Source organism: Ranitomeya variabilis, chromosome 3 (genome assembly GCF_051348905.1).
Source record: "Ranitomeya variabilis isolate aRanVar5 chromosome 3, aRanVar5.hap1, whole genome shotgun sequence".
NCBI lineage: Eukaryota > Metazoa > Chordata > Amphibia > Anura > Dendrobatidae > Ranitomeya > Ranitomeya variabilis.
In genome coordinates, this window is record NC_135234.1 from 403,626,743 (window position 1) to 403,641,247 (window position 14,505).

General features: G+C 44.7%; 1 protein-coding gene across 1 annotated transcript in view; it reads left to right on the forward strand.

Moving 5' to 3' along the window:
- BRIP1 (BRCA1 interacting DNA helicase 1) overlaps positions 1–14,505 on the forward strand; it is a 554,995-nt gene that overhangs the window by 431,522 nt on the left and 108,968 nt on the right. Inside the window, exons 15-16 of the mRNA XM_077296215.1 lie at positions 10,697–10,856; positions 12,793–12,914. Coding sequence (XP_077152330.1) covers positions 10,697–10,856; positions 12,793–12,914 — 282 coding nt within the window. The remainder of the gene's footprint in view (positions 1–10,696; positions 10,857–12,792; positions 12,915–14,505) is intronic.

Genomic DNA, 14,505 nt, shown 5'->3' on the forward strand with positions numbered 1-14,505 from the left:
AAACTTAGTCAAGAACTATAGAGAACATCTGACCTCTGTAATTGTAAACAAAGGTTTCTGTACCAAATATTAAGTACTGTTTTTCTATTGTATTAGATACTTATTTCATGCAATAAAATGCTAATTAATTATGTAAAAATCATTTTGTGATTTTCTGGATTTTTTTTAGATTCTAGCTCGTCGGTACATGACTAAGTGTGCAAATCACATATGTCCTGTGTGGGGGAGGGCACCAAAATGAATTCTTGCCCCTGGTGCCAGAAACCCTAGATACACCTCTGCCGGTATGCCACTGCGAGCGGTGATTACCGGGTCCAGTGGATGGATGTCTGTGCACAGGCAGTGAGGCAGGGACTGAGGGTGTGCACAGAGAGAATGGAGACCCGGAGACTGCCCGTCCCAGTCTACGCCATAGCCTGACGCCTCATTATCATAGGAATATGTCAGTTAATAAATTGTTTTCCTAAAGCTTTATAGTGTAGTTTTAGGTCAGAGAGGGATGGTTAGGGATGAGCTAGGAAGGTGCAGGGACAGGTAGTGATGACTACTTGCGGACATGTGTGGCACTTGCGGTTTTGCACTTGCGGTGATACAAAAAACACTGCTTGCAGTGTTTTTTTCCATTGCTGCAAGTACCGCATTTGCCGGATCGCTGCAAAACCGCAAGTGCCGCACATGTCCGCAAGTCCCATAAGAAATGAATGAGGCCGAACGCAGTGTTGCCGTAAGTGATCCGTTACACGGCAGATGCGGAAGAACTGCCGGATCTGCTGCAAAAGGATACTTTCACATCAGCGATTTATGGCAAAGTCACTGCCGATAGTGTCATACTCACCAAAGGGGGAGGAAGCACTAAAAGTGCCTAGGGCAGCAGAAACTCTAAATACGGCCCTGAAGGAGGGGGAACATAAACAACAACAATGGCACATTAAAAATGAGAGATTAAGCAACAGACACATACAAACCTTCCTTCATCATCTTTGATGCTGCTTATTAGTGATGAGCGAATATACTTATTACTCGAGATTTCCCTAGCACGCTCTGGTGTCCTCCGAGTATTTTTTAGTGCTCGGAGATTTAGTTTTCATCGCCGCAGCTGAATGATTTACATCTGTTAGCCAGCATAAGTACATGTGGGGGTTGCCTGGTTGCTAGGGAATCCCCACATGTAATCAACCTGGCTAAGAGATGTAAATCATTCAACTGCGGTGATGAAAACTAAATCTCCGAACACTAAAAAATACCCGGAGGACACCCGAGCGTGCTTGGGGAATCTCGAGTAACGAGTATATTTGCTCATCACTACTGCTTATGCTTTCAAAGTGAATACTTTTATGCACTATAATACTGACTCCCCTAGAGTAGTTGGAATAGAATAGTGCTGTCCAAACTTCATCCAGGACCTGTGCATTAAATTAATAAGACCTTTTGTCATATTCATCTCCTGTGGCCGTATAATTGCCAGGTTGATGATTTCGACATATTCAAATATTGCATATTTCTTGTCTTTTATAGTCCAAGATATAAAATAAACTGTGACACCCATTTACTAAGGTACTGAATAGAGGCAACTGTTATTGTCAAAGTCACCCATTCCAGATATTTTACCCTCCATATCATCCAAACTTCAGGTTTGCACTGCAGATTTACCATCCCCCCCATCCTCAACGCAGCTAACAATCCCCTCCTTCTTACCTCTCTCAAAGAGTATGAATCTACCCTTACCAGTAAGGGATGGGGCCAAAAGCAGCTCACAACCATTCTGTGCATCCTTCACAATAATAAATCCCAGAAATAAAATATTGTCTCCTACATAGAGCCCGCCACACTAAGGATAAACCATATAACTTGCATATATGCATCATTAACCATAACACACTATTGCAACGTCTGCCTCTCCACCTACATCTTCGTGCCTCTGAGCACAGGATGCTCAGGTGTCATCTTGGATGTCTGATGTCGCCCCCCTTTTTTGCTGATCTTTCTGCTTCTGGTCATCATCACCATTATCGCCCTGAAAAAGCACCTCCAGCCTCAAGGAACAGTCAACCACAGGATAGGAGTATTTTCCCAGAAATTGCATCTCAGGATGTGTCTTACAGCATGAGTACAGCTGGAGCTCTCTGGAGACATGTCCACTCTAAGCCATTCCCCCCCCCCCCCCCAAGCAATCACTACTTTAGTGGAACTGCTATATGAATAAATACTGTACATAAATACATTGAATATATATTCGAAAGAGAACTGCACCCTGGCCAACATCATGCTTGAAGTGCTAAAGTGCCCACAAAAACCATGTAAAAGAGTTGGACACATCAAATTGAATGGGAAATAATCCCCCACGTCTCATCATGTGAGTTGCTTCTTCAGTGGTAACTGGTATAACTGATAAAACATCATGTTATGAAACAATCTTTCATTTGTCAGTGAAGTACCTCATCTGTGTTTTAGGGTACCATGGCTGAGGATATACCATAAAAATCTTACAATTTACATCTCTTCGGCGACCATTGCACCTACTGAGTTCTAAGTCTACGTTCACATTTGCGGTGTGCGCCGCAGCGTCCTCGCCGCAACGCACGACGCAATGAAAACGCATAAAAAAGGCATGGTTTTGGGACGCATGCGTCGAAAAACGCAGCGTTTTTTTGAAACGCTGTTGCGTTTTGCCCAAAAAACGCTGCGTTTTCCGACGCATGCGTTTTCCTAAAGTGATGTCATTCTTCAACAAAAAATAAACCAATCGTGTCTAGACACTAGATAAAGACCACCAATGGCTAAAAGAGGGTTGGTGTAATGTAATTGTGTATATATACCCTGGCAGAGATGAATTCCTCCCATTTTGCTTGTATTTACAGTATCATGATGGAGCGTCCCATGGAGAGTATTTACATGGATATGGAGATGGAGTTTGCCTTGGCTAATGCCTATGCTCTTGCCTGTTATCATCAAAGGGAAAGGGAAAAACGGAGATGGAGTCATCGCCGCTTTTGGCTACACCCTATCGTGGAAGTCCGGGAGAGCCGTGGAGCCTACCATTGCTTGTTTGGCGAGCTCAATGACAACCTGGAAAAATATTTTGAGTATACCAGGATGTCTCAAGACAGCTTCCGCTATCTTCTGCGTCGGGTGGAAGGATCCATTAGCAGGCAGGACACGCAGCTCCGGAGATCAATTTCCGCAGAGGAACGGCTGCTGGTGACTCTACGGTACGTAGCTCTTTGAATGACTGTGATATGTTCTTCGCTTTTTTTTTAATCTTTTTTGGGAATTTGTTTTGGGTTTGGTATGGTCAATGGAATTTTATAAATTACAATGTACTTTAATGTAATTTCTTTATTTATCTTCTTGGCAGTTTCCTGGCTACCGGAGAGACCTTGAGATCCCTGCATTTTCAATTCAGGATTGGAGTCTCCACTCTTTCCGGAATTATTGCCGACACATGCCGCGCTTTGTGGGATAATCTCCGTGAGGAATTTTTACCCCTCCCTACAAGTGAGATCTGGGAGGCCAACGCCAAGAAATTTGAGCAAGTGTGTTCTTTCCCTAACTGTATTGGCACAGTTGATGGGAAGCACATTCGGATTACAAAGCCTGCAAAAAGTGGATCTCTTTTTTTTAATTATAAAAAATACTTTTCTACCGTGCTTATGGCAATTGCAGGTGCGGACTGCAGGTTTGTCGCAGTGGACATTGGTGCGTTTGGCCGTGCAAATGACTCACGGACATTTAAGGAGTCGGATATGGGCCAAAGATTATATGGGAACAATTTTAATTTCCCCCAGCCACGACCTCTTCCCCACACCGAAGGCCCGGCAATGCCATTTGTTGTGGTTGGGGATGAGGCATTTCAAATGTCTAACAACCTGCTGAAACCCTACTCCAGTCGGGGCTTGGACCATACAAGAAGGATTTTCAATTACAGACTGTCCAGGGCCAGAAGAACTGTGGAGTGCGCCTTTGGCATCCTTGTCTCCAAATGGCGTATATTAGGATCCGCCATTAATCTTAAAATTGAGACAGTCGATGAGGTGGTGAAGGCTTGTGTGGTTCTCCAATTATATTATGGCCAAAGAGAGACTGAACGTGGAACTCGATGAACCCATAGCAAACCCATTGCCCGATTACCAAGATCATCCTCTGAGGACAAGTGTTGAAATTGCGCAGATGAGGGATCGATTTGCGGCCTATTTTGTTTCAGATGTTGGCCGTGTGTCATGGCAAGATACAATGGTGTAGTGTTAATGTTACTGTTGGACTGTATTCTGGTTTTAACTACACCAATAAATACCTCTACTGTGACTGTGCTAAAAATATAATATAATGATAATAAAATATTTCTCCAGTATTATGTGCAATAAATGTCATCCGTTTAGGTGGATTTTGTTATGTCAAATTTTGCATCTACCTATACTTCATAAATGTTTGTTACTGTAATGTGCCTTATCTAAAAACTTGCAACCCTTTTTTTAAAAATGTTGTTGTTTAATAAAAAATTATTCAAAGTTTTCTACACTGCTTCAAAGAACATATTTCTACCAACTGCGCTAAAACGGTGTACCGCCCAAAATGTACTCTGGTGATCACCAGCTCCCAAATGGTCTGCAAAACCCCCACACTTGTTCACATTTTCACCCGACGCAGCTGCAGTTGCCGCGGCAGTGTGACTGGCACCACACCATGGCGAGGCCAATAGGCTTCGGTTGTGCATGGGTTGTGCCACTCACATAGCCTTGGAACATGCGGATGCAGTGCCGGAAAAAAGCAGATCAGCAACCGCACACCAGGAAGCCGTGTCCATATGCTATTATTTGGAAACTGTTCAGTTTGCCAACGAGGGAGCCGATCTTGTTCGCTCCATTAAGTATTGAAGTCAGGATGCAGAAATACATCCTGATTCAAATAGTGTCAACACTTTGCCATGTGACCATTGCAACCACCGGAGCACTGACCTTATTATATGTATACAATCTATGTAATAACAGTTAAGGTACCTTCACACTAAACGATAACGCTAGCGATCCGTGACGTTGCAGCGTCCTGGCTAGCGATATCATTGAGTTTGGCAGGCAGCAGCGATCAGGATCCTGCTGTGATATCGCTGGTCGTTGGTTAAAGTTAAGAACTTTATTTGGTCGTCAGATTGCCGTGTATCGTTGTGTTTGACAGCAAAAGCAACGATGCCAGCGATGTTTTACAATGGTAATCAGGGTAAATATCGGGTTACTGCGCGCAGGGCCGCGCTTAGTAACCCGATGTTTACCCTGGTTACCAGTGTAAAAAAACAAACCGTACATACTCACCTTCGCGTCCCCCGGCGTCCGCTTCCTGCACTGACTGAGTGCCGGCCGTAAAGTGAATGCACAGCACAGCGGTGACGTGACCGCTCTGCTGTTAGGGCCGGCACTCAGTCAGTGCAGGGAAGCGGACGCCGGTGGACGCGATTGTGAGTATATATTTTTTTTTTCTTTTACACTGGTAACCAGGGTAAACATCGGGTTACTAAGCGCGGCCCTGCGCACAACTTAATGTTTCCCCTGGTTACCCGGGGACCTCGGCATCGTTGGTCGCTGGAGAGCTGTCTGTGTGACAGCTCTCCAGCGACCAAATAGCGACGCTGCAGCGATCGGCATCATTGTCTGTTTCGCTGCAGCGTTGCTTAAGTGTGAAGGTACCTTTAGTGTTTGTAAACACCTCATACAGCAATGAGAGACACCAAAAAAAATGCAAAATAAAAATTGTAAAAATACTGTCTGACATTGCATATATGAGGTGTTTGAAGCACAAAATATGTGTAGACGGCGCACGGCGTGAATTGCCGAGAAGTATACTGCAAAATAAAAACAAATATTGTTGTGAAAATAACATTTTTTATTGGGGAAACAGGAAAAAAAGATGGGAAATAAACTTATGGGGTATCAACCTCAGCTACCATGGGTGAGTGGTAAGTCTCTGGTTGGGAATGGGGAGAGGAAGAGGAGGATGATGAGCCAGAGTCCAGTAGGCTCGACGGCAATTCCAAGCCCTCAGGGTACCCTGGCGACGATACAGCAACCTCTGTAGGGGAGGGAGGAGGCAAAACTAGTCTTCCGCTGGTTCTTGAATGGCTCTGGCTGCTCCTGCTGCGGCTAGACCCCTGCCGCGAAGTAGGTGTCTGTATGATTGGAGCAGCCAGAGCCGCAGTATGTGTCCTCCTTCTCTTCCTCCTATGTTCTCCCGCGGCAGCTCCCACAGCATGACGTCTACGGCAGGATGAGGGCCTTGCAGGAGCAGGAGTCGGCGGCTCGATGTTATGGTGCCTGTGGTGGCGTCGCTCCGCACGCAGACCTCGGTGGGGTGGCTGGAGTGGCTCTGCAGCAGGAGTCGGAGTCATGCTAGCCAGCGACGGCACTACGGGCATTGTAGTCGCTGACTGCATGACCCGAGCCTGCTGCAGAGCCCTCACGTAGGCAGTGTTGCAGGCCTGCATCACCGAAATCTGGAGTTCCGGCGTAAGGTGTTCCACCATGCCCTTAGCAATGGCACTAAAAAAAATGTTTGGCCAGCCTCGAGAGCTCGGATTCCATATTTTCAAGGCGCCGGTCGATATTGGACAGAGCAGTGTCCATTCTATCGCCCAGCGCCTTGAAACAATTCTGGAAGACCGTGCTCAAATGCAAAAATTCGGGCATTGTTGGCCTGTCCGAGGCCCGCTGGCGCTGTCGGGAATTCCCGAAAGAAGGAGCGCCAGAGGCCTCGGCCAGGGGAACACCTGATGGACCGGCTGCCGGTTCTCCAGATGGTGGTGCAAGCCTGCTGTCGCTGTGGGATGGCTGTGACTGGTCAGATGGCGATTCATGAAGGTCCTCTCCAGATGGGCGAGCACGCTCGAGGGTGCTGCTGTGTGTTCTGTGAAAAGATAAGGGAAAAATTAGTTTTCAATTAATAACCTATCACATACGCCAACTCCTGTAATAACGTTAACATTACATGACACAGCAATAGATAACAATCCTCTGTCTCTCAGTCTGTCTGGCCTTTAATAAATTGATGATTGTTATCGCCAGCTGCCTGTTATGGCTGACGAGACCAATCATGGACATACCAACTGCAGAAAAAGAGCGCTCCTTCCCGCTGCCAAAGCCTTTTGACCGCATACCACTGTCATCGGCAAACACATGAGTTGTGTTGGAAAAAACATTTTTGTCATAAACTCTTTATTGACGCTGCCTATGCCGCAGCAATAGTATAAAATTTAAAGTTAAGAGAAAAATGTAAAACAAAACCCAAAAAATAAATTATCTACAGTGACTTTGCAGATGACTGCCATTTTAACGCTGATCGCAGGAACTGCCATGACGTTAGGGTCATGTGATCGAGACGTCATCATTATTCCTGAGATCAGACCTACCCTGACTCAGAACGTAGCCTGTCATGGACTACAAGGACTCACGCTGTTAACCAAAAAAATGACTAATGGGCAATATACCATCCCACTAGGGAAAAAGTTACGTGGATGGCCAATATGCTACGCTGACTACATGGATGGCCAATACACTATGTGCCTGGGAAATATACTATGTGGATACGTGGCTAGAACGTGTACTATGTGGCTGCGATATAGTGGCCTGGCAATATACTATGTGGATGCGCAATGTACGTGGCTGGGCAATGTACGATGTGGATGCGCAATCTGGTATGTGGACAAAATACTTACTGTCGGCGGCCAAGGACCGGTCTTAGGAACTGTAACGCCCTGTTGTATTTGTAGGGAACAGACTTGGCCGCACCAGCACCACTCCGAGCTTGCTCCTCCTCATTACGGAGGCCCTTATTGAAACGGTCATGGATCATGCTTCATGGATCGCCATCTGGTCCTCAACTTTTTGACTGTGAATGCAAACAAAAAAAAAGGTTTCATATTTAGCATTTAAAAAGGATAAAACAACCGTGTGCGATGCAAAGTTGAAGGCGTTGGTCGCATCACACACGGTTGTGTTTATCCCGGCATGATGGGTCATAGCGGCGTATCAGCACGGCGTATCAGCAATACTCACCAAAGTTGCTTTTGTCCGTGCCTGAAGCGCTGTCAAAGCCATCCCACAGCGACTTTGCCACCTCAACCCACAAACGCCTCAACACCACCTGGTCCATGTGCCGGGGGTCACGGCTGTCCCACAACGGGCCACGCTCCTGTATGCTGGTGATTAGGAGGTCCACATCAATACTCTCACCATGGTCCCGTTGTGAAACCTAGAATAATTGGAAAACATTAAGGTTAAAGATTTGAAAATATGAACAACCACCAGCACCTGTCATGATATGTACCTTTGCCCTGTCCTGTCTTTGAATAATATGCCATTTGATGTATGTATCTCTGGTTTCTATACCTGTATTTTTTGTATGTTCTTGTGCAGGGAGTTCAACTGTATGTTACCTTCCCCCAATACTTGCAGCCCTTAAAAGCTATAATGTAATTAAGCTTTGTCAACATCACTAGTGAAAGCAGGATGCTAGTCAAATGTACTGTTCCTCACAGCAGGATGCTAGTCAAGAAAAGAAATTTAAATAAAAAAAAAAAAATACTTACTCGCCGGCTTGACGCCACACCTTGGCCCCGAGCTCGCTGCTCCCGCTGATTCCCTTCCCCCTCACTTGAAGAAGCCTGTAAAAATTGTAGACAAAAATTATTGCCAAGGCTACAAATGACAGCGAATAGTAAGCAACTGGACATAATTACTCACCGCACTCCCCTGCGCCGATTGGCTAGATGCTGACTCAGTCGCCATTCTTGCAAGTTATTCTGCAATGAAAAAATGAACAAAAAATCAAATCCAAAGCAAACACTGCCACATACAAAGAAATAGCAAAAATAAAAATAAAAATTAACCACAATGGACTGTTGACTGATAGGACAATGCAACCTCAACAAGCGACACCACAATGCCATACATTGCAAGAGAATACAATAGCAGATACAACACAATGCAGAGTATTAAAAAGTTTCATCCAGAATAGACCCCCAAAAAATTAAGCAAAAATAGACCCCTATGTCCAAATTTGAAAAAATAAAAACTAAAAAAAAATAAAACTTTATTTAAACAGAAAAAAAAGGACCAATGAAATAGCAAACTAATGAACGCCATACTTTACAATTACAACAAGACATGATCCAAAACAACACCATCTTGTGACATAGAACCACAGAAATACATCAGAAAAAGGTAATAAATACCATTCTAGACAATAAGCAATAAACATTACGGTACAACCGCTGTTAAAATATACAGCAACCCAAAAATAAACCATAGTCAAATAGAAAAAAAAAACATGGGAAAAAAAAAAAAGGGCCCCCCCCCCCAAAAAAAAAAAAAAATACATCCATACTCCAAACTTTACAATGCAAACAGTCAAGGAAGGAAGATATATGCCATACGGTTAAAAACGACGTAAAACCATCAGAGATTAAAAAAAAAAAAAAAAATACAATTGAAAATAGAATGGCATATAGCCGCACGGAATAGTACAATACAAATGAAACATCATAAATGTAGCCCCCCCACACCAGCAAGAAAAGACACTCAAGGAAAGAAAAAAAAAGGTAGGCAATGCCAAGAGCATACTTTACAATAAAACACAGCAAGACATGAGCCAAGAAAACACCATACGGTTACCCCCAACAATAGAAACCAGAAAAAGACATGCACCAGAAATTTAACAATAAAAAATCAGCCAAAAAAAAGACATTGAACAACCGCATGACACCAGAACAACCCAAAATCCATTAAAAACCAATCCAAAACCAAGCAAGGCCAAAGACAAGAAACGCTATCATATAACGCCAGAAATACATCAGAACCAGATTAAAAAACACAATTTATCAATAACAACCCACAGTGCCATAACCGTACAATAGCACAGACCAAACATTGCACAAATTAAATCAAAATCAAGAAATAAAACACAGAATAAAAATGCAAAGAGAAATTATATACTTACAGGTTTTGAAAGCAGATTGCTCCTCTCTGTGTCTTCTCTGTAGAGAATAGCCTTGTGAAAGACAATGCCAACCCCCCTTTTTTTATATATATAGTGCTTTTTTTTGTCTAGACAAAGTCTAGACAATTTTTTGCATTTTTTAATTGAAAACGCATGCGTCGTACAACGCACCACATTGCGTCGTCAATACACTTCAATGGGGAATAAGGCGCATCGACGACGCAAACACGACGCATGCGTTTTTTAAAAGGTTGGCGCCGCCCAAAAAATGCAACATGTTGCGTTTGCCGCGCCCTGACAGGTGCGCCCTAACGCCGCATGCGGCGTACAACGCAACACAACGCATGACAACGCATGTACATGCGGCCCCAATGTTAAAGATAGGGCCGCACGACGCATGCGTTGTCTTGCGGCGAGGACGCTGCGGCGCGCACCGCAAATGTGAACGTAGCCTAAGGAGGTGGCAGCACATTAGCATGAATCTCCCTATTCAGTTTTATGAGAGTTATAGAAGCAATTCAGCAATTGTGGTGTACTGGGAAATTCTGAGATGTGTGAGTTCCAAAGGTAGAACAGCCACACCTAGCTGACTTTTATAGTATGAAGCTGTAAATGTCCATTAGGCAGGGTTCCATCATTTTACACAAGTCACTGTGAAAAATTGGAGACTGATTAAAATAAAATAATATGATCATTAATGAACAGTTTTGTTTTTTAGATGCTGGAAAAATTAAAAGACAGATGGATGCACACTGGTTTATGGGAGAATTTAGAACAGATCAAGACGGTCATTAAGGAGCCTCAAGGAGGAGAGAAAACGGACTTTGATAAATTACTGCAGACATATTACGATGCCATACGTTTTAAGGGAGTGAAGGGTGAGTGTAGCCAAGAAAAGCTGTTCATTTATGAAAGAATGGTATATTTGTTTACGTGCCAAAAAATATATAAGGCCAAGACTATTGCAGTATCTCTCTCATCTCTTGTAGTCCATAAGATTGTGTATATGCAGCTGCTGAATACCAAATACATTAATATTTAAGACTTTCGCAGACTGTGTTTAAGCTCTTAACACTCTTAAAAGTCTGTGCGTGAGCCCAACCTTTAGACTACAGGCGGCCAAAGCAGCTGATTTTGGAGGGGGGGGATTGGCTAACAGTCTAATGTGTATGCAGGCCTCTCATCTCACTCCCTACATATGTTGTTGGATGGTATAGGGAGTCACACTCTCAGGTAGGCATTAGGTAGCATTCACACAGGCGCTGGATTTTTGTGTCAAAACAATGTGACATTTATTTACACAGGTTTCACAGCACCAAAAAGTGAAACCATAAACAAATTCCCTAGCCGTGTCCAGGCGCTAACTAAACAAAATAGACCCTGGCTACTCATACACGGCTGAGCTAGTCCCAGTTCAGTCAAACAAAACAAAAGTTATCCATATCAACCACTGATAATTCCAGTTTGGTGCACATGACTTGTGCTGTCTCTTTCCAGAGAGAGATTCCGACTTGTCTCTCTCTCTATACAATCCAGCCTGGTCAGCTTCCCCCTGCTGACTGAATAAGGTGAACACCTAGACTGGTTATATGCAGAGCCAGCCAGGTGCAGCTAATCAGAGCCTGTAGAGCTAGGATTTAACCTTAGCCTACCTGTCTTTTCTGTAAGGGAAAGCCGTATCCAGTATTTTAAACTTACAACAGTCAATCCTTTTATACTTCCTGTGACTCCTTTGATAGCGACTGTGTCATAAAGAAATCAGGAGCGCTCACTCAAGCATTTCTGTGTATGATGGAGTTGGGAGAATTGGCTGGTTAGTGTCGGCCAAATGATTGTTTGGGTATCTATTATGTTTAGTGGCCTTATTACCATATTTATCGGACTATAAGACGCACTGGACCATAAGACGCACCCCAAATTTGGGGTGAAAATTGCAGAAAAAAAGATTTTTTTTATAAGATGGGGGTCCGTCTTATTGTCCGAATTTACAGTATCTTACCTGAGGGCTGGCGGTGGCAGAGCAGGGTCACAGGCATGGTGTCGGCAGAGGTGGGGTGATGCGGTACGGCGTGCACCTGAGCAGGGTCCCTTCCTGCTTAGGTGGGCGAGGCCACGGCCTGGTGTCCATGGGAGGGTTGCAGCAGTGGTTACCGGGAGAGGTGCGGGAATGAGGAGGCTCAGTGAGCAGTATGGCGTGAGCGGGGTCCCTTTTACCGGTGAGGTGATGCAGCAGCCCGGTAAGCAGCAGAGCCGGGTGAATCATGTTGTTATCGGTGGTGGCGGCCATCTTCCTGAGGCCGCGCGTGCGCAGATGGAGTGCTCTGCTTCCCGGGGCTTCAGGAAAATGGCCGCAGAAGGCCGCACGTGTGCAGTTGGAGATCACGGCGGCCATTTTCCTGAAGCCAAGATCTAAATGTGCGAACTCGGCTTCAGGAAAATGGCCACCGCGATCTCCATCTGCGCACGCACGGCCTCCCGCGGCCATTTTCCTGAAGCCCCGGGAAGCAGAGCACTCCATCTGCGCACGCGCGGCCTCAGGAAGATGGCCGCCACCACCGATAACAACATGATTCACCCGGCTCTGCTGCTTACCGGGCTGCTGCATCATCTCACCGGTGAAAGGGACCCCACTTAACTGCGCCTCCTCATCCCCGCACCTCTGCAGCCGCCACCACACCACTGCGGGTAAGCCTGCATTACGACTATTAGACGCACCCCCTATTTTCCCCCCTTTTTTTGGGGGGGAAAAAGTGCATCTTGTAGTCCGAAAAATACGGTACTTACTTTATCCCTGTTTGTACTTTCCTTTTTCAGATGGTGCCCTCCTGATTGCAGTCTGCAGAGGTAAAGTGAGTGAAGGACTAGACTTTTCTGATGACAATGCCCGCGCTGTTGTAACAGTAGGAATTCCGTTTCCAAATGTTAAAGATCTACAAGTAAGTTTACTCTCAAATGCAATAATTTGACTATTAATAATTGATTCACTATTGATAATAGTAAGAAGAACGTGCAAATAAACTAAGAAAAACATGCAAATAAAGTATTTCTTAAAAAATATATATATTTATCTATATGTAGATATACAGTACAGATCAAAAGTTTGGACACACCTTCTCATTTAAAGATTTTTCTGTATTTTCATGACTGTGAAAATTGTACATTCACACTGAAGGCATCAAAACAACTGAAATTATGTCTTATATTCTAGGTTCTTCAAAGTAGCCACCTTTTGCTTTGATGACTGCTTTGCACACTCTTGGCATTCTCTTGATGAGCTTCAAGAGGTAGTCACCGGGAATGGTTTTGACTTCACAGGTGTGCCCTGTCAGGTTTAATAAGTGGAATTTCTTGCCTTATAAATGGGGTTGGGACCATCAGTTGTGTTGTGCAGAAGTCTGGTGGATACACAGTAAAGAAAAACAAGTGGCCATTAGGGTTGAGCGACTTTTGCTTTTTTAGGGTCGAGTTGGGTTTTGTGAAACCCGACCTTCTCGAAAGTCGGATCGCGTGAAATCGGCCAATTCTACTGTAAAGTCGTGTTCCGGACTGGAACACGAAACCCAATGCAAGTCAATGTGGATTATTTTATTATTTTTCTCTCTCTCTCTCTTTCTCTCTCTCTCCCTCTCTCTCTCTCTCTCTCTCTCCCCTCCGTGCAAAGCATGTGTTGTGTTTGACTGCGGAAATCACTGCAGCCCAAACGGTAATATGGCTCTATGACGCCGCAGAAACCAGGCCGGAACCTATATCATCACGCTGCCCACACTCCTTAATTGGCTGAAAAAATGTCGGGGAAGGCGTCATACAAAACGCGACTTTGGCGCCAAGATCGCCGACCACGTGGCCGATCCCACGCTGGAGTCGGGTCGGGTGTCACGAAACCCGACTTTGCCAAAAGTCGGCGACTTTTGAAAATGAACGATCCGTTTCGCTCAACCCTACTGGCCATCATTACTTTAAGAAATGAAGGTCAATCAGTCCAAAAAATTGGGAAAACTTTGAAAGTGTCCCCAAGTGCAGTGGCAAAAGCCATCAAGCGCTAAGGAACTGGCTCACATGAGGACCTCCCCAGGAAAAGAAGACCAAGAGTCACTTCTGCTTCTGAGGATAAGCTTATCCGAGTCACCAGCCTCAGAAAGCGCAGGTTAACAGCAGCTCAGATTAAAGACCAGGTCAATGCCACACAGAGTTCTAGCAGCAGACACATCTCTACAACAACTGTTAAGAGGAGACTTTGTGCAGCAGGCCTTCATGGTAAAATAGCTTCTAGGAAACCACTGCAAAGGACAGACAACAAGCAGAAGAGACTTGTTTGGGCTAAAGAACACAAGGAATGGACATTAGACCAGTGGAAATCTGTGCTTTGGTCTGATGAGTCCAAATTTGAGATCTTTGGTTCCAACCACCGTGTCTTTGTGCGACGCAGAAAAGGTGAACAGATGGACTCTACATGCCTGGTTCCCACTGTGAAGCATGGAGGAGGAGGTGTGGGGGTGCTTTGCTGGTGACACTGTTGGGGATTTATTC